The following is a 17,905-nucleotide window of genomic DNA, read 5'->3' on the forward strand; positions in this document are numbered from 1 at the left end:
AGCCCTTCTAAAGTAAGTATTTATTTTTTTCAATGATCTCACCGTACCTGTCATTGCTGATCGTTGTTCACGAGCATTCCACGACATGCGCCTAGTTATCTTGAGCGAGATAAGGTACGGAAGTCAATACTACTGTGCATGCATCCACTCGTGAATAAACTCGAATGCAGAAGGATATGTGCGTGGATCATGCACTTGCTGGCATAGCGAATTACGAGAACATTAGCATCTATGAGTTATCAATGGGCGAAAGAACCTCTAGCCGATTTAGTTAGGTGATCTGAATAGCACTTCTCAGATTCTGGGTTCGACTCTTCGTGGGAGCAAATTTTTAGGCTGTGGTTAAAACTTAAAAAAAATCGTCTTGTTTGTCCCATGCTAAAGCACGGTCGTTTCTCACATAGCCTACGGTGCCGACTTATAACATGAGGGAGGGACATGTATTTTGGAGGTTTTCTCGACCTGCGTGAGAAGATATGCCTGGGCTGTCTTTACCAGGTCGATTTTTTATGAGTTATCCATGAGACCTTGCTAACATCGCCAAATGAAGTGCTTTCATCCGGTCAGCAATCATGAAGATACCCAAACAGCCGTTTGATAGCAACTTGTGAAGAGATTAATTAGCCACACATACAGCAGTAACATCGGCCAATAAACCGATGTGTGGGTGCCGTGATGCAGCAAACACTATAGAATGAGATAACACGAGTCTTCAATCATCGTCGTTAGTCAAGACGTCAGCTTATCAATCATTGTTGGTCAAGACGTCAGCCTAGCAGATGCGAAGTCGTAGAAAGCGGCAACAAATAACATTGCTTTCAACCTGCAACCAGTAATCTACTAGATAAACAAGCAACCATTAAGCATAGGTAGCTGTCAAAGCACCAAAGCAAATCAAATATATTACACTGCCAACTTATGCATGCTACTCCAGTTGCAGTTGTTTAAACGCCAGGTGCACTGCATGCCTCAATAGCCAATATGCAACTCTACTGTGCAAGATTTGATAGCCAGACAAGCTTGAGTAACATTTCTAATTAACCCTTCTATGAAGGGGAGGGGGGACTAATAATCATCTTACTCAAAATTTTGGCTACTTGAGGGATAACCTTTTAAGTTACCTAAACAAAATCATTTCCAAACTAGAATTATGTACAACCATCAATATTTTTTTTCCGATAAAACAACCATCGGTATCTAATGGCACAAGAAGTTAAGATAATATATCCATCCCATATCGGTTAAGTCTTTACTAGTGGTTTGCGTGTAGACTAGAGTTGAAACATAAGAGAAGCCACCGATCAATGTTCAGACACATGAATAACTGTTTTCCATTCACTCATATATTCAGGTCTAGACAATTAAGTAGATTCCATACTTCTAAATCTCATTTTGCTGCCTCCTTCATGTCAAAATAGATCATCCAAGATAAAAAAATGTAAGAAAATTAGAACTCACTAAAATAGCCAATTCTAACCAGAAGAGGGTAGCAATGCTCCTTGTCATAATTAGGCCAGGTTCTATCCTCACCAGCCACCAATTTTTTGTGCAGATTCCAGACAGTAGGATCATAATTCTCTATCAACTCACAACTGAGACCATTCTCTTTAATAATTCCCAGGAATTTGTCTAGAGAATCACCTCTTTTGGGGCTCAGGAAGATGGCCTGTGAGGTTGCCGAATGCTTCAGCAAGGATTTGACTGTTCGGGCAAGGCCCTTATGGAATTGCTTGAAAAATGTGCTGCAAGAAAGGCAAAAATGTGATTATGTGAACAAGTCCTAATGGAACTTAATAATATGATAGCCATTTTATTACTAATAAATATGGATGGTGTAATCAGTGTACATATGAAACCAACTATGAACTAACAGACACAAGATATAGCTTTTGACTAAATAAAAAACATTTCCTGATTATATGTGTTCATGCCAAAGTAACAAGTTTGATAGCATATCATTGACACGCGTCAAACATTAAGGCAGTACAGAATTGAAAAGATAACCAGTATTCAAGAATATCAAAGAATCAAGGGGGTCAACATACCAGTCACTTGCAACAATGATGTCAAAAGTATTCAACATTTCTGAAGCTTGCTCTTTGTCCCAATGCAGTATCAAAGATTTAACCTTGGTCTCACCAAAAGTCTCTGCATTGATGGATATGTTCTTCTGAATGTCTGCGGGTTAATGGTTTACAAAGGCCAACAAATGTTTTTTTGAAATAAGAAAAGTACAAAACAAAACAAAACAAAACGGGCTAAGTTTTGGAATGATTGATCTGTTCACAATATTGGCAAAAACTCCATTCTCCATTGTGCATACATTATATTAAGAAGGATACACTCAGCTACTTGTGGGTTGCCATCAGAAATAACAACCTCGTCAGCATTTGTACTGGCTGCAATAACAAGTCCAGCCAATCCATAACCAGATCCAAGTTCAAGCACTTTCTTGGACCTGTAATGAACTAAATATTCAATTAATCGGATATATATAATAAAAATTGAACTTATAGCCCCCCATTGAAATGCGAGATGTCTTCCTCTTTCCTATGTTTTTCATGTGACAACTGAATCCTATACAATTCCTGCATTCCAAAGGGGGGCCAAGTAGCAGTGAAGTATTGTCGTGGCAAAAGTTTTCAAGGGACTATTATTGTGGAAAGGTTTTGCCTTGAAGGTAATGTGGGCTATGGAATTAGGCTGTTGCCATAGGTTCATGTGGCATAACAAAAGGTACATACTAATATAGAATTCTAAATAGGAGTCAGTTTTCCAACATAAAACAACTGACACAACTGAAAAAGACCATGAACTAATGTAGCACTCAGATATCTGTTCATTTTTCTGCTCTTGATTGATCTCATCGAGAAAATATGATGAAAAATATCATGGACAGAAAACTAGTGCAAGAGTAACTATAAAACCCAGACAACATACACAGCTCAAACCTCTCATGGATTTATTTCATACCACAGTAAACAACTTTTAAAAATATTGACAGGAACAAGGACCTATATATCATTATATTATATTTGTCTTACAGGTTATCCTAGAAGGACACACTACCACAGTATGCTATGAGTGTGAGACAATAACGCACCCTATGATCCTGTCTGATTCAACACACAAACCAGATCAGCCTATTTTCTTTCACAAAACACAATGTTTGTTGAATATGCAATTCACATATGTCCTTGAATCCTAATAAAAATTTTTAAGCCAACAACGTAGAGTAACTAAGGTTCAATAGTGTTTCATCTTAGCAAAACAATCCATACTAATGCAGCCATGCAGGAGTGTCACATGTGTAATAAATCTAATCTAACAAGAGGCAACGGCAAACCTGAACACATCCGAGTGGTTAATACAGTAGTAGGCAAGAACCTCTTCCGATGGCCAACAACCTTCAGGGACGAAAACTCGTGTTAACTTGCAACTGAACCGACTTATATTGAACATACTCCCTTCGTTCCTAATTATAGTTCACTTTAGCTTTGTCCTAAGCCAAACTTCTCTAACTTTAACTGAGTTTATAGAAAAATGCATCAACATCTACAACAACAACACCATAGCCCTTTAGTTCCAAGCAAATTGGGGTAGGCTAGAGTTGAAACCCAACAAGAAGTCACCAAAAAGTGAAAGAGAAAGGGAAGGGGAAAAAACTTTTGAGAGCAATAAAAGGGAAAGGCCTAATCACGGTTTGGGCACATGGATAACTTCTTTCTAAGCACTTCTATCCAAACACAAGTCCATTGAGATATTCCATTCCTTCAAGTCCCTTTTGATTGTCTTCTACCATGTCAAGTTTGGCCGTCCTCTACCTCTCTTGACATTATTGTCCCATCTTATGATACCTCTGTGCATCGGTGCATCTGGGGGTCTCCGGTGTACATGCCCAAACCATCTCAACCGGTGTTGAATAATCTTTTCTTCAATTAGCACTACTCCTAGCCGTGTCATCGTTTCTCACTCGCTCCAATCTTGTGTGCCCATATATCCAACGCAACATACGCATCTCTGCGACACTTAGTTGTTGGATATGTCGTCTCTTAGTAGGCCAACACTCAGTCCCATATAACATAGCAGGCCTAATCGCCGTCCTGTAGAACTTGCCTTTCAACTTCTGTGGCACTCTTTTCACATAGGACTCCCGATACTTGACGCCATTTCATCCACCTCGCTTTGATCCTATGGCTAACATCTTCATCAATATCACCATCTCTCAGTAGCATCGATCCCAAATATCGGAAGATGTCCTTCTTTGGTACTACCTGGCCTCCCAAGCTTACATCTCCATCCTCACTAATTGTAGTACAAAGTCACATCTCATATCAAATTGGTTTCATTAAACTCTCCATGAAATATGTCTTGATAGTGCATTTATTGTTTTATTTTAACTTATAGATGCCAATATTTTTTCCTAAAAACTTGATCAAAGTTAAATAGGTTTGACTTAAGACAATATGAAGTAAACTATAACTGGGAACGAAGAGAGTATCATGGATGGATTAAACATGCAAAAGTGGAAGGAACAAAACAAAATTCAGAACAGCATGTTATCAGTAGACAGCACTACTCTTTCAACTCTTCTACCAATCTCTCAACTCAATATTGATTTTTCCCTACTTCTAAAGGCCATATGCAAGCTTAAATGAACATTGACCGGAGGGAATAGTCTATGTGCAAGTATAAGGAACTTTGCATTAGTTAACTTCACAAGTTCATAGGTGTATGGGATCACAATTCTTAGTCCAAGAAGGAAAAAAATGTCATGCATAGAAGTCTTGTGCGCCACATTCCAAAAGTGGCCAAGACACCAGAATGCACAATACAATTTACACACATGTTTACATTTCATTTCCATGCAAGTGTCTTTCTATTCCCATCATGAATTTCAAGTCGTCCAGTCATCCAGGTGACCGACCAACCGACTAATTGCGATCAAGACGCCAACCTGGACGATTAGTCAGTCCCTGGTCGTCCTAATTGTCGTGTCCTGTTCAGGACATATATATACACTACAGTATATAGTTATATACTACATAATATACTTGATATATAATATATATGATTCTCTGAATCAGATTTTAAAGATATTAGACAGTATATAAGCAACATCAGGTCTGAAATATGAATATCAAACTCAAACATCATATAGCAGAAGCAATAGCACCTCTAAAATCTGAACAGCAGTAGCTAATCAAACTTACAAGACCTAAAGTAGCAGATCCTAATCCAAATGGAATGCATCAGCAGTAGCTGACCCGCCAACACCACCTAGGACAGATTCTTCCCCTTCCATTGATCTTCCGTCAGATTGTAGTGGATGTTCTTCTTCTTCATCGTCTTCCTGAGAAGCTGCATCATCTTGTTGTTCAGTGTCATCGTCTTGAACTGTGTTGGTCAGTGTCATCATCTTCCTGAGTTCCTGTAGCCGGTTATTGATCAGGGAGGAGCTGCCGGAGGTTGATCAGGGAGGAGCCGCCGCCAGTAAGGAGAGAGGATCCGCTAGGAAGGAGAGATGAAAGAAAAACGAGATTCGGAAAACTAGCCGGCATGATCAACCAATCAGAGGCTTTGCTTTCCTAATTAACTGCAATCAGGGAAGGAAACCCTTGCGGGCCTGCCTGGATGAGGCGCCAGGTCGAAAACCTTTCCAAAATATTCAGGTCACAGAAATAGGGATGTAATCGGATCGAATACGGACGGATATCACTGAAACCATATTTGTTTTTATATTTTTATTCGGATTCGAATTCGAATACGGATAACTTCGGATACGAATACGAATACGAATGTTCTCGGATACAAATACGGATAGCTGTGTGTCGAATACAGAACTAGTCGGACACGGATATTGTCGGTAACGATTTTTTTGTCGGATACCGTGTAAGACATCATTCCACACATATCATGGTTGTAATCATGTATCCACTCCTTAAGTCCAAACATTTTTAGCATTATATGTGTACATATGTCGCGTTTTAAAAAAAAAATCATGAATTTTAGGCTATGTGCGCATTATTAATTTATTGTGCATAAAATCATCAAAATGCAAATAAGTTACCAAGACTAATAAACATTCTATAAAAATATAACCTCAAGTCTCCACATGAAAATGATAAAGTGAAGTATTGATTATGTTGAAACTTGGATACTTAGAATGATTTCACATGTAATCACGCAACAAGTGAAATGAAAGAAACACTAGCATATTGTGGATTTTATGGTCCAAATATTTTAGAGGATTATATTTGGACATATATTATGCCTCCATAAAATTTCATGAATTTCTAAGGCTATTTGTGTATTATTAACTTTTTTCTAAAAAAATCAACAAAATGCACACAACTATCCAGATATCCGAGAAGATTTATCCAAGAAAATATCCGGATATTCGATATCCGACGGATATCAGACATATTGTTCGAATTCGATATCCGAACAGAATATCCGTATTCTTATCTGTTATCCGAAAAAAGTCCGGATATCCGAAAATTCCATCCGAACCGGCGTTCACCATCTTTGAATCCGGATTCGGACGGATATTTTCCGAACCATATTACATCCCTACACAGAAACCTCCCGATCGCTCGATTAGGCGACGATTACTCGGACAATTGGACGATCAGCACACCTAACGACTCTACAAACCGACCCGGACGATTAATCAGATGACTTGAAAACCATGATTCCCAAATTAGCAAAAGGCACAAAAAACCTGGCAGGTACTAACAGACAGCAGTTGAAAGATGCCAGGAACATGACCATACACATGAACTGATGCAGACACATGAAATCATATGTATTTCAACAACAAGAATAAACTTGCTTGAACAAAACTTACATACTAGTCCAGTAGTGTCGATATTGTATTTGTTCGAAGCCTCAATGTCATTTAGTTCAAGGGAATCCTCTTTTCTACATCTGGAATCATGAACTAAAACAATAAGCAACTGAAAATAGCATGTCAACCTTTCTTGTTGAGTTGTTGGTTAAACAATTCATGATGGCTTAATTTGTTGTCACAACAGAGATTATAAAACAATATGATTCCCAGTTATACCAGGAGGAGGGGGGGGGGGTACAGGTAGGGATAACTACATTCAGTGTGCCAGCGAACTAGGGGCAAATAATAGACTACTTACACCAGATCAAGTTTAGAGGAACCTCTACAAGGCAGCTTATAACATACATAAACATCCTTCTGGCATTCAAAATCATTTTCGTTTAATGAATTCCCAAGTGATTTCAGTAGCTGTGAAATTGGCAAGGAGTGGCATTCGATCAGGTTAAAACCACGTGAAGCCTTTCTTGAAATGTTATTGGTACCATCTTTAATCTGGTGGTCACTAGAAATTCCCCCTGCGTGCAAATGAACATAAAAAACAAAATTACATGGCATAACATATAAAAAACAATTAACAAATGTGAACTATTTAAGCAGTATAAACCTGAATTCAAGCTGCTTACAGCTGCCATGTTTAAAACAGATGATACATTAACAAAGATATGTGGTTACATAATATCAGGAATGGAAAATTACAATGGTCTTTTACCATTAAAAAAACTAATATGATAAAATGAATCAGCATCCCTATGTATAATAGACTTAATAGTCCGGCAGTACTGCGATACGGAATGAAGGATCCAAAAGAAATCATTCAAACACAGAGTGACATGGAGTTTTTGTGTGAGCACACGCAAGTCAATGTACCCATGCTCACTCACAGAGCAAAAAATGGAGTTTGTCCTTGAAGTGGTAAAAATTTAAAAGGACCATATTAGACTGGAACTTTGTGGTAATTATTGTAAGAATACGAAAGTGACTGTAGTATTGATAATAGATGAGGTACAATATATAGACTCACAACCCTAACCCTAATGGCCCGGCAGCCCAACAGTGGTGCCGGCCCACTCACACACACAATCTAACATCCCCCCGCAGTCGCAACGGGGGCACCACACACGATGAGACTGGAGTAGAGGCCGAAGGTAGGAGCCGACGGGTTGAAATCCCCTCGCAGCGTCGTGAGGGTGCGAATGTTGCGGCTGGAGAAGAGACCAGTGTGGATTCGAAAAGGCGATAGCCCCTGAATGCCGAGTTAGCCGAAGTCGAGGTCGCCGAGGTCAGGAGACATGCAACAGGAGCCTGTTCTTCGGGAGGGGTCGACGTTCGAGCGTCAACGATCGGCAGGGCGACACAACAAAAGAGCACCGACAGGCCGACCTTCCTGCTTCTTCGATCGTCCGGACGTCAAGGAGCCTTGCCAGGGAGGTCGACGACAGCGCACGCGTCTGCACCGGTCATGGTGTCCGCGCCCGCGGCAGAATAGAAGGGGAACGACGGATCCGAACGGAAAGGCTACGGCAGCGACGGATCCGGACGGGAAGACGCGATCCGGCCAAAGGGACAGCGGATCGAGCCGAGAAGGCCGCGACAACATGGATCCGACCGGGAAGGCCGCGACAGCGACAGATCCAACGAAGGCGATGAAGGGGAGGGCCACAGGGCGGTTCCAGCCGGACAGGGGGTCGCGCCGGATCTGGCAGGACGGGTTGACGACGACGACAAGAGGGGCGTGAAGAGACGTTGCTGGTGTCATCGCGGGCAGTTAGGAGGTGGCCAGCGCAATGACGAGGGGCAGCACGGGCAAAGATGTCGGCGGAGGATGCAGTGGAGAGGGAGCCGGCGGTGGTGGGTAGAGGCCTAGCGCGGCGGCGGGCAGTGGCGAGCAGGGTGTGCAGGAAGGCCGGGAAAGGCACTGCACGTGGGGGCGGTGACGCGCAGGAAGGTCGGGGAGGGCGTTGCGCATGGGGGCGCGGACGCCGAGGAGGGCGCAGCATGCGGGGGCGGCGGGCGGCGGCGCGTAGGGCGCGCAGGAAGGCCACGGACGCCGAGTCCGGGCGTGGGACGGCGGCGGACGGCGAACATGGGGGAGTGGGGCGCGGACGTCGAGGGGGGCCTGCGCATGGGGGCACGGACGCCGGGGAGGGTCCATCGAGCGCGGCCGGGAGTAGAGGGGAGTGAGGGGCGTGACCGGCCGCCGAGCAGGGGAGGGGAGGCAGCGGGCGCGGCTGGTCTCGGAGCGCGTGCGGCCGGAGATCTATCGGCGTGGAGCGAGCCCGCGCGACGACTGATCTGGCGGCGGCGGTCGCAGCTACGGTGGTAGCTGGGGCGGCGGCCGGAGATCCATCGGCGGGGGCGTTTACGGGGGCGGCGGCTACGGAGGAGGAGGCGCGGTGGCCACGAGGGAGCCGACGGCCGTGAGGGCCGCGCCGCGCCGGGTGCAGGTGCCGCCCCGGGAGGGAGGAGCCTCCCGGGGGCGGGGGCGGCTCAGGTAGGAGTAGTGGCGGCTGTTGCTGTGGGGTGGGAGGAGAAACATAACCCTAATCCTCTGATGCCATGTAAGAATACTCACAACCCTAACCCTAATGGGCCGGCAGCCCAACGGTGGTGCTGATCCACTCACACACACAGTCTAACATTTATAATGATATTTGGCTGGAGTAAAGTGCAATGGCGGCCCCTAAACTTGTTCAGGTGTGTCAGAATGACAGATTAGGTCCCTAAACATTATTTTGATGTCATTTTAGTCCAATCTGCTGTGAACAAGACTTGGGTAGCTGACGTGGCCTTGCCTCCGTGTTGTCCACGTGGCACGGCTTTGCCACATGGCCGCCGCCTGGTCCTTGCCGCGTCCTGCTCCAATCATGTCGTGCGACGTGGACGACACGGTGGCAAGACCACGTCAGCTAACCAGGTCGTATTCTCGGCCGATTGGACTAAAATGACATCGAAACAATGTTTAGGGACCTAATCGGCCATTATGAGAGTTTAGGGACCGACTTGACACCCACTTGAACAAGTTTAGGGACCGTCAGCGCACTTTACTCTATTTCGCTGGTTAAATGTGCATGCTACACCTACACTTTCATGGTAAACACTAATTTTAAATGTGCACTAACATAATTTCCAAAAGTATATACTATTCAAACAATAATCCTAAACATCACATTGAAGCTAAGGTATTCAGTCCAAATCAGATTGCAGTAACTCCCTTAAGGCTTTAACATTAACCCAGTAACCTATCAACATGACATGCGACGATATATATTCCTGAGCATTTAAAACCATTTGATCAGAATTGTTCAAGCACAAAACACGGGAGCTAAAAGCTGAAATGGATCACTACTGCACGGATTTTGCTTTCACCGTTACTGAAAAGTCAAGGATGGCTCAAAATGCCAATGTTCCCATTATCATCAGTAGCCCCAAACATCCCCTAATTGTGTAGTAGAGGGCCAACAGCTCAAATCTCAACACAAAACTAATCGCCTTGAACTAAAATCCACAACACAAGGAGCAGCGTTTGGGCCTTCCTTGTTTGCAGGAGCAAGCTGCCTTCTGCCTTGTTATACAGGCACGTCTTCCCGTCTTCTTGAATCGCTCGACGGACGAAGATGAAGCGGATGCGAATGAACGACAAAACAAAGCGGACGCAAATGTTGCATGGGGTAAATAAGGGAAGGAATCGGCGGAACCTAGGGCGCGCGCGGAGGAGGAACGAGCAAGCAGCGCGCGGCGAAGGATGCTCCACCGCTGGGTGGCATTGGAGGCGGCACGGGATCCACTGGGCGCTGACGATGGGGATGGAGAGGAAGAGTCCATCGGAGGCTCGGAGCTCGAGATGCGTCACGTTTGTTCGTGGCGAGCACCTGAGAGATATTGAGGACTAGTTCGATTTGGTCATTCGGATTTAGGGGGTGTTTGGGAGTGAAGTTTTTTCACAGTTTTGGAAAAATACTGCAGTATTCTCAAATACTGCAGTATTATATACAGAATGGTGTTTGACAAGCTGACTAAAATCTCTGTTTTCAAAACTGAAGTATTGCAAATACTATAGTTGTCTTAAGAGCATCTCCAACAATGCCTTAAACTAGTGCCTCAAATTGAAATATAGGGCTCTACACAGGAAAAATCACTCCAACAGTGACTCAATTCAACAAATTTTGTCAAAAAACTATAGGGCATCCTCTCAAATGCCTCAAATATACTACACCGTAGTGAGCTGCCCTATAATCTAGATTTGAGGCTTTACTGTTGGAGCGGGGTGCTTTGTTGGTGCCCTAAATTATATAAAATTTACTTATTTTTAAATTATAAGGTATTTTTATAGGTCACGTTGTTGGAGATGCTCTAAGGTATTCTAAACTTAGGTCTGGACCTCAGTTTTCAAAACTGCGGTATTGTAAACTACGGTATTATCATGGCTAAAGTATATTATAGTATTTTAAAAACTGTGGTTTTCAAAAACTTTGTTCTCTAACAGGACCTTAGAGCTTGCAGTTGCAGGGATCGATAACGCCGCCTTCTTTGGCGGATCGAGCTCGGCTTCTCTGTTCTCTCGGCTCACATCGCCAGTCGCCACTCGCCAGAGGCGCAGCCGCCGCGCATGTTGGGCTTCCAGGAGTTTTTTGGGCCTATAGATCTCACATTCTCACGGACTGGGCCCAAAAGTGCTGTGCTAAGTTGAATTACGAAAGGGCCCGCATTCGGTGGTCTGTTACCTGCTACCACTGTGCATCAAGCGAATTTCTCGCGGTCGGGCGTCTAGGAGAGAGAGCTCACCTGAGCCTTTCCCAAGTTGTTTCTCTTCTCTTGCTCCGCAAACCAGCGCAAGCCCTTCCCTGACAGCGGCGGCGACATGGTGCTCGAGGTACGACATGCGCCCTGCTGCCGTTTCTCGCTCCGTGAACTCGATCCCCAACTAATCTCCTCCCCTCGATTGGCTTTCCCCTGCAGGCGACGATGATCTGCATAGACAACTCGGAGTGGATGCGGAACGGCGACTACGCCCCGTCGCGGTTCCAGGCGCAGGCCGATGCCGTCAACCTCATATGCGGTGCCAAGACCCAGGTGCCAACCGGCGGTCTCTCCATCCACCTATTCAATCGATCGAACTTTCGATGTTTCCTGTGGGCTAGGGTTTCTGGGATTCCGGATCTGATTGCTTCTGGTTGTTGAGTGGGTGCAGTCGAACCCGGAGAACACAGTAGGCGTGATGACGATGGCCGGGAAGGGCGTCCGCGTGCTTGTCACTCCCACCAGCGACCTCGGGAAGATTCTCGCCTGTATGCACGGTAAGCTCACATCGATCCCAAAATCTTTGCTTTACTATTGTGCTGGGCGAATTTCGCCAATTAGTTTAGGGATTCAGTGCAGCTGCTTAAGCTGTCTCATAAGTTGTTAGATCATGGTACTTGTAGTTTCCTGACCAGTTGGTGCACAACAATGTGCTGTATAGGGTTGGAAGTTGGTGCTGAGGCAAACTTGGCTGCGGCAATCCAGGTTGCTCAGCTTGCGCTAAAGCATCGCCAGAACAAGAGGCAGCAGCAGAGGATTATAGCATTCATCGGAAGGTAGGCCTGGGTGGGTTAACTTGTATGACAATTATTAATTCTCTTTGAATTTAGGTTAATGAATCTCGTCATGTGTATCAGTCCTGTGAAGTACGACAAGAAAATTTTGGAGACAATCGGGAAGAAGCTGAAAAAGAACAATGTTGCTCTTGACATTGTTGACTTTGGTGAATCTGATGATGAAAAGCCTGAGAAACTGGAAGCATTGATCGCTGCTGTTAACAGCAGTGATAGCAGTCACATTGTTCATGTCCCTCCTGGTGAAAATGCTCTCTCTGATGTCCTCCTAAGGTAATTGGGTGCCATGTTCCTGCGTTCTAAGTTTTCTTATGCTGCATATATGTTAACCTTATTTTTCTTTCTTTATCCAGCACTCCTATATTTACTGGTGAAGAAGGTGGAAGTGGTTTTGCTGCTTCCGCAGCAGCTGCCGTAGCTACTGGAGCATCTGGATTTGAATTTGGTGTGGACCCAAATGTAGATCCAGAGTTGGCACTCGCCCTGCGGTTGTCTATGGAAGAAGAACGAGCAAGGCAAGAGGCTATTGCAAAAAAGGCTGCAGAAGATACATCTAATACCGAAAATATCAATGCCTCAAGCTCAAACAGCGATTCTGTTATGGCTGAAGCAGAACTTGCCTCAAATGCTGCTGCTGGTGACAAGCAAGAACAGCCAAAGGTATTTTCAGTTTATCACTGTCCATCAGTTGAAACTAAAAATGCCCTGACCTGCCTCAAATGCTTCAAGTTTTGATGACTGGTTGTATGTACTCTCCTGAACTCTTTCCCGTGATTTCATTTAAAACTGAGTGTGCATTTGCTTACATACTTTCTGGATCGACTATTAAAACTTCGATGATGATCTGCTAGTGATTGTTGTTAAAGCACACCCAATACTAGCATATGTTGAAACCTTATAGGTAGCCCTGTATATGCCAGAGCATTAATTAATTGATTCTAAAGTAGCTTGGTACATGTGCTGACTCCTCCCCCCCACCCATATTTCTAATTACATAATCTATTTTTGTTCGTGCTTGACAAAGAAAAATATGGAAGATATTGGCTTGGAGGTGCACCTTTTTTTTGGCACATATGCACATACAAGTTGAAACCTTATAGGAGTAATATCTAGTGGAGATCTTTGCCAACTTTTGGGTGCTCTGCATATAAATTTCAACTTGACACTTCTTTCTACCAAATAAAATGGGCCACGGCTCAATATAGAGCTCCTTTATGACCCTCTGGTCACCGTATAATTAATTATCATCAACCGTCGATTTGGTGTTGTTCAGTTGATGATAGTGGCATAGTGCCATGATTTTTTGTGCCTTGTTCTTGCTTAACTTTATAACTGATGAAGTTTCCAATCACAAGATTTACTTAATTTATACTATTATTTTCTGTTGCAGTATTGTTTATAAATGTTGCAAACTTGCAAGTACCAAAGACTCTTTTCAATTAAAATGCTGATTCTATCTTCTATTTCTACTATTTGTATTGTATATTATTTATTTGTATTAATAGTTGATGTAGTTCAAGTGGACGTCAGAAGGCTAACATAGCTGTGACCACAGGATGATGACGATCTACTACAGCAGGCACTTGCAATGTCAATGGAGGGCGGTGCTTCAGGATCTGCAGCTGTGACTGACTCCGCTATGGCAGAAGCTGGTGCAGTTGACCCTGACTTAGCGTTGGGTGTGTTTTCTCTTATGTTTGCAGCTTCTACAGTTCTAGCGCATACGGTATTTGTTGCTATCAATTAATTCTGGTAGTGACAAATGAAAAACCACTGCTTTCTAGTGTTCACATGAAAACTTGAATGTTAACACTTTTTGTTCCAACAGGGAACATATAAACAACCAACATCTTCAGTAATTATTCCACCCAGCATTAACTTAAACATAAGGTTTTTGATCAAGCGTAGTATTGATCAATAATTCAGTAGTCATCAGAAACAATAAGTTGAAAAAGCAACCATCCAGCGGATTGGTGATATGTTCCTAGGGCCAACACCTCATCCTAATATCAGATGATCCCCAAACACTTCTCTTTTTTATGGCACCGAATTATTTTTCCTTTGTGAGTTCATTTCATTCCTATACATTTCTAAGTTCTGTTAATGTGCACCTAATCTGCCTTTTTCCCATAGACAAGCCCTCTTGAACAGTTAAACTGTACATAACTCATTAACACACGCACGCTAGTTGAAGCTTCACCTAACCAGCAATTACTGAACGATCTACTGAAGATCGTTCAGTAATTACCGGCTGGGTGAAGCTTCACCTAGGGTGGCAAATAGCATGTGTGTCTGTGTTCTGGCTGTCCAATAGATTGTATCATCCAACATCACATCTTCACATAACTCAAAAATGTTGCTCATTGATTTTCTTCGCTTCACTTGTTTTCTTTTGTATTAATACCTATACTATTACAGTTCATTTCTTTTATCAACATCATTATCTAACATTCCCATACTCTGATTATTTATATGCAGCTCTTCAAATGTCTGTCCAGGATGCAAACATGTCCAGTGACACTGATATGAGTAAGGTGTTTGAAGACAGAACGTTTGTGTCATCTATCCTTAATTCGGTATGTATTATTCTTAAACTAATGGCATACAGGTGCATTTTAGCTGCAGCTTCAATAATTTATTGGCCCTTTTTATGTGTAAAATAACAGCTTCCTGGTGTTGATCCCAATGATCCATCTGTTAAAGATTTGCTGGCATCATTGCACAGCCAGGGAGAGGTATGTTCTTTTTTGGGTTCCAGTGAAGGTCTCAGTATTGTGATGCAATGAAATTCATGTTGCCTCTAGACTATAGCATTGTTCAGCTTCACCTTGACTAAATAAGAATTAATATATTATCTGTCACCAAATCTTCATGCAAATACACAGTTAGTATATGCAAGCAATGACTATGCACAGCTACAAAAAAACCATTGCAAGATCTAATAATTAGATGCTAATAATTAGCTCCTTGGATCCAAACAGGTCTAGCTAATTGTTATCTGAATACCCAACTAACAACTATTTCACTAGTTGGATCAAACTAGCTAATATTAGCTATGAACTATTATCTAGCTAACTATTAGCAGCTAATGGATCCAAACAGGGCATAAGGCCCACGTTTAGCCCCAGCTCTGAGCTCCACCTTATCTGGACTTTGTATGCTCCAATGAAGGATCTTGATATGCTGTCTTCTATGTAGAATAGAAAGAAAACAACTCAACTAAACAACCCACAGCTCCAGGATCCACCGATTTCTGAGCTCTGCCCCTGCTGTTTAGGATAGCATATGGAGTTCTTTATGTTCCACAAGCACAATTGATCTTATGGAATGGAAATAGTAGAACATTATCTGGTGAGAGCACACAAATACCTTATACAAAGCAGGTATTGAGTCAAATTGTTGTGTACCCATTTGTGGTCTGGATACACTGGTTTGGTGAAAATGAAATATGCCCAAAGCAACAAAACCCAGTTCACATGAACTGCTATCCTGTATTTACGAATCTTGACTAGTCTAGTAATGTATGTATGTGGAAATATGAAGGTTTCTTTATTTCTCTTCTTAAACAGCAAGAGAAGAAGGAAGACAAGTCAGACAAAACAGAAGACGAGAAGAACTGATGTAGCCATGTTCATGCTTCCATGTAAGAGTTCATTATTCCATACATATTTCTGTCTATCCAGAATCCACTGTTGAAATCCATATTCAGCATAGCTTGCTCAGCTCCTATCTGCTGTTTCAACGTTGATTTAAAAGAAGAGCTGGTGTGCCTATCTATTCTCAGGCTTTAGATGCTGTTTGGTTTGATGTAAAGTAAAAGTACTTTAGGTAATATAGGAATACGAATAGCGTTATTTGTTACACTGAAGTGCCAAGATTTCATTCAAGTCTTTGGCCTTTGGGTAGTGGAGGCACATAAGTTAACTCTGTTTAGTGTTAGTGTGACCACTGACAAATCATTCCTTGCTCTAGCTCCCCTGTAAGCAGGAAATTAACATCTCTTTCTGACTTTGCAGGCTCACAAAGAAATTGAACATTGGTCTGCATTGGCTGCGCTTACTCTCTTGGCTATGAAATTTGCTTATCCTCATGTAACAGTGCTTTGTTTATAACTTAATGCCGAGGGAATTTGTATTGTGACTGCAACAATCTTCTCGTCATAAATGTTCAAGTGATTTCGTGTTTCAAGCTCTATTTGCTTGTGTTTATTTCAAGCTGTAACCAGGCCATTCGATCTCGTGTATGCCGTATGCGGCGGATCTGCTCGGTTATAAGCGTTGCCCTAGAATTTTACAGCGACATGGGAGGTGGCTGGTATCTAAATCAGGGCTAGTTTGGAAACTCAAATCCCCTTCGGGATTGAAGGAGATTAGAGAGAAAATTAGTTCATTTCCACCCCAATCCCCTCTAGTCCCAAAGGGAATTTGAGGTTCCGAAAGTAGCCATAATATCTGTAATGCGCTACACATTTGCTCACGTACATTGATACCTAGTGGCACCTGCGTAGTTTTGCTAAATATAGAGAAATGCAGTGTTTTACTCTTTGTTATTAAGAGAATGCATTTTTTTTGCTTTCTGACAGTCAAACAGTTTGAACTCGATTAAATTTATATGAATAAATATAGTAAGTATAAATATTTTTAATATGAAGCAATTCTGGTTTTTAAAGTTAAACAATCCAAACTTTGATTAAATTTATATAAAATTATAAAGTTTTTATACAAAATAAGTAGCACTAGAGAATATATTTAATAATAATTTTATTTATATATATAAATATTAATACCATTTACTATGACTTTAATAGTGTGTTTGGTTTCTATGGATTATTTGTTAGTCCCTCCAATTTATTTTATTTTAGTCTATAACTTTCTAAATATGGATACTAAAATAGAGTTTTAGTTTTCGTATTTGATAATTTATACCCTAAAATAGAATAAAATAGAGGGATTAAAAATTAGTTTTTATAAACTAAACTCCCTTACTTAAATTCGGTGTTATAGTTGTACTTTTTTACTAAGGGAGTAGTTCTAATTAGAATGGCTGGCTGAGGGAGTAGTTTTAATGTTGTTCTTTCAGTTAATTCGACTATTTAGAGCAAGGTTAATAATATAGCAGGTTGTTGGATGTAAGTAATTTACAACCTACCTTTTAGCCCATCTATATAGTAGTCAACGCTCTTCTCTTCTTTACTTCTTTAAATCTCCTTTTTCGACCCACTCTTGCGTTACTTACAAAGCACAAAAGTGTACCCTCGCTCCTGGCCTGATAAATAAGATAAGCCTTATCTGTTACTTGCATGTGTAACCAACCATGTAAGCATCATGAGCACTTCCTCCTCGTCGTTGTTATATATTAACCTCAACTTTCTCTTCTCGACTCATAAAACACCAGTTTCGCGCGTCGTCGTGCTACGTCATGCACAAAACACGAGTTTGTTCCCCTTCTCGTATCATTACTT

At 42.2% G+C, this 17,905-nt stretch overlaps 2 protein-coding genes across 3 annotated transcripts; one reads left to right on the plus strand and one right to left on the minus strand.

Moving 5' to 3' along the window:
• Positions 1–537: 537 nt before the first annotated feature.
• Positions 538–10,914, minus strand: LOC100273874 (S-adenosyl-L-methionine-dependent methyltransferase superfamily protein). 2 transcript variants are annotated; one of them, XM_020543554.2, is made up of 8 exons: positions 10,549–10,914; positions 7,152–7,368; positions 6,851–6,930; positions 3,347–3,407; positions 2,343–2,458; positions 2,046–2,178; positions 1,642–1,742; positions 538–823 (listed from the first exon to the last, which is right to left on the minus strand). In XM_020543554.2, the coding sequence occupies exons 1-8, from the start codon at positions 10,673–10,675 to the stop codon at positions 819–821; spliced, it is 840 nt and encodes a 279-aa protein (XP_020399143.1). In that variant the 5' UTR covers positions 10,676–10,914; the 3' UTR covers positions 538–818. The 2 variants fall into 2 exon arrangements, with proteins under 2 accessions (XP_020399143.1, NP_001347410.1); NM_001360481.1 differs by lacking the exon at positions 538–823 and having other exon boundaries at positions 1,319–1,742; positions 10,549–10,717.
• A 705-nt stretch (positions 10,915–11,619) lies between these two features.
• Positions 11,620–16,638, plus strand: LOC100283637 (26S proteasome non-ATPase regulatory subunit 4). Its single transcript, NM_001156538.1, is given in 11 exon segments — positions 11,620–11,723; positions 11,810–11,923; positions 12,042–12,147; positions 12,312–12,426; positions 12,508–12,717; positions 12,798–13,104; positions 14,000–14,123; positions 14,923–15,020; positions 15,111–15,179; positions 16,014–16,087; positions 16,461–16,638. Coding segments are annotated over 10 exon segments (1,206 nt in total). The 5' UTR covers positions 11,620–11,711; the 3' UTR covers positions 16,065–16,087; positions 16,461–16,638.
• The last annotated feature ends 1,267 nt before the right edge of the window (positions 16,639–17,905 follow it).

The sequence above is a fragment of the Zea mays genome, chromosome 9 (assembly GCF_902167145.1).
Source record: "Zea mays cultivar B73 chromosome 9, Zm-B73-REFERENCE-NAM-5.0, whole genome shotgun sequence".
NCBI classification, from domain to species: Eukaryota; Viridiplantae; Streptophyta; class Magnoliopsida; order Poales; family Poaceae; genus Zea; species Zea mays.

Excerpts from the sequence above, each read along its gene's own strand:
- LOC100273874 (NM_001360481.1), bottom strand. The coding sequence starts at position 10,675 with ATGGACTCTTCCTCTCCATCCCCATCGTCAGCGCCCAGTGGATCCCGT. Across the intron at positions 2,459-3,346 it reads AACCACTCGGATGTGTTCAG|GTCCAAGAAAGTGCTTGAAC; the intron begins GTTTGCCGTTGC and ends AGTTCATTACAG. Across the intron at positions 1,743-2,045 it reads ATCATTGTTGCAAGTGACTG|CACATTTTTCAAGCAATTCC; the intron begins GTATGTTGACCC and ends CCTTTCTTGCAG.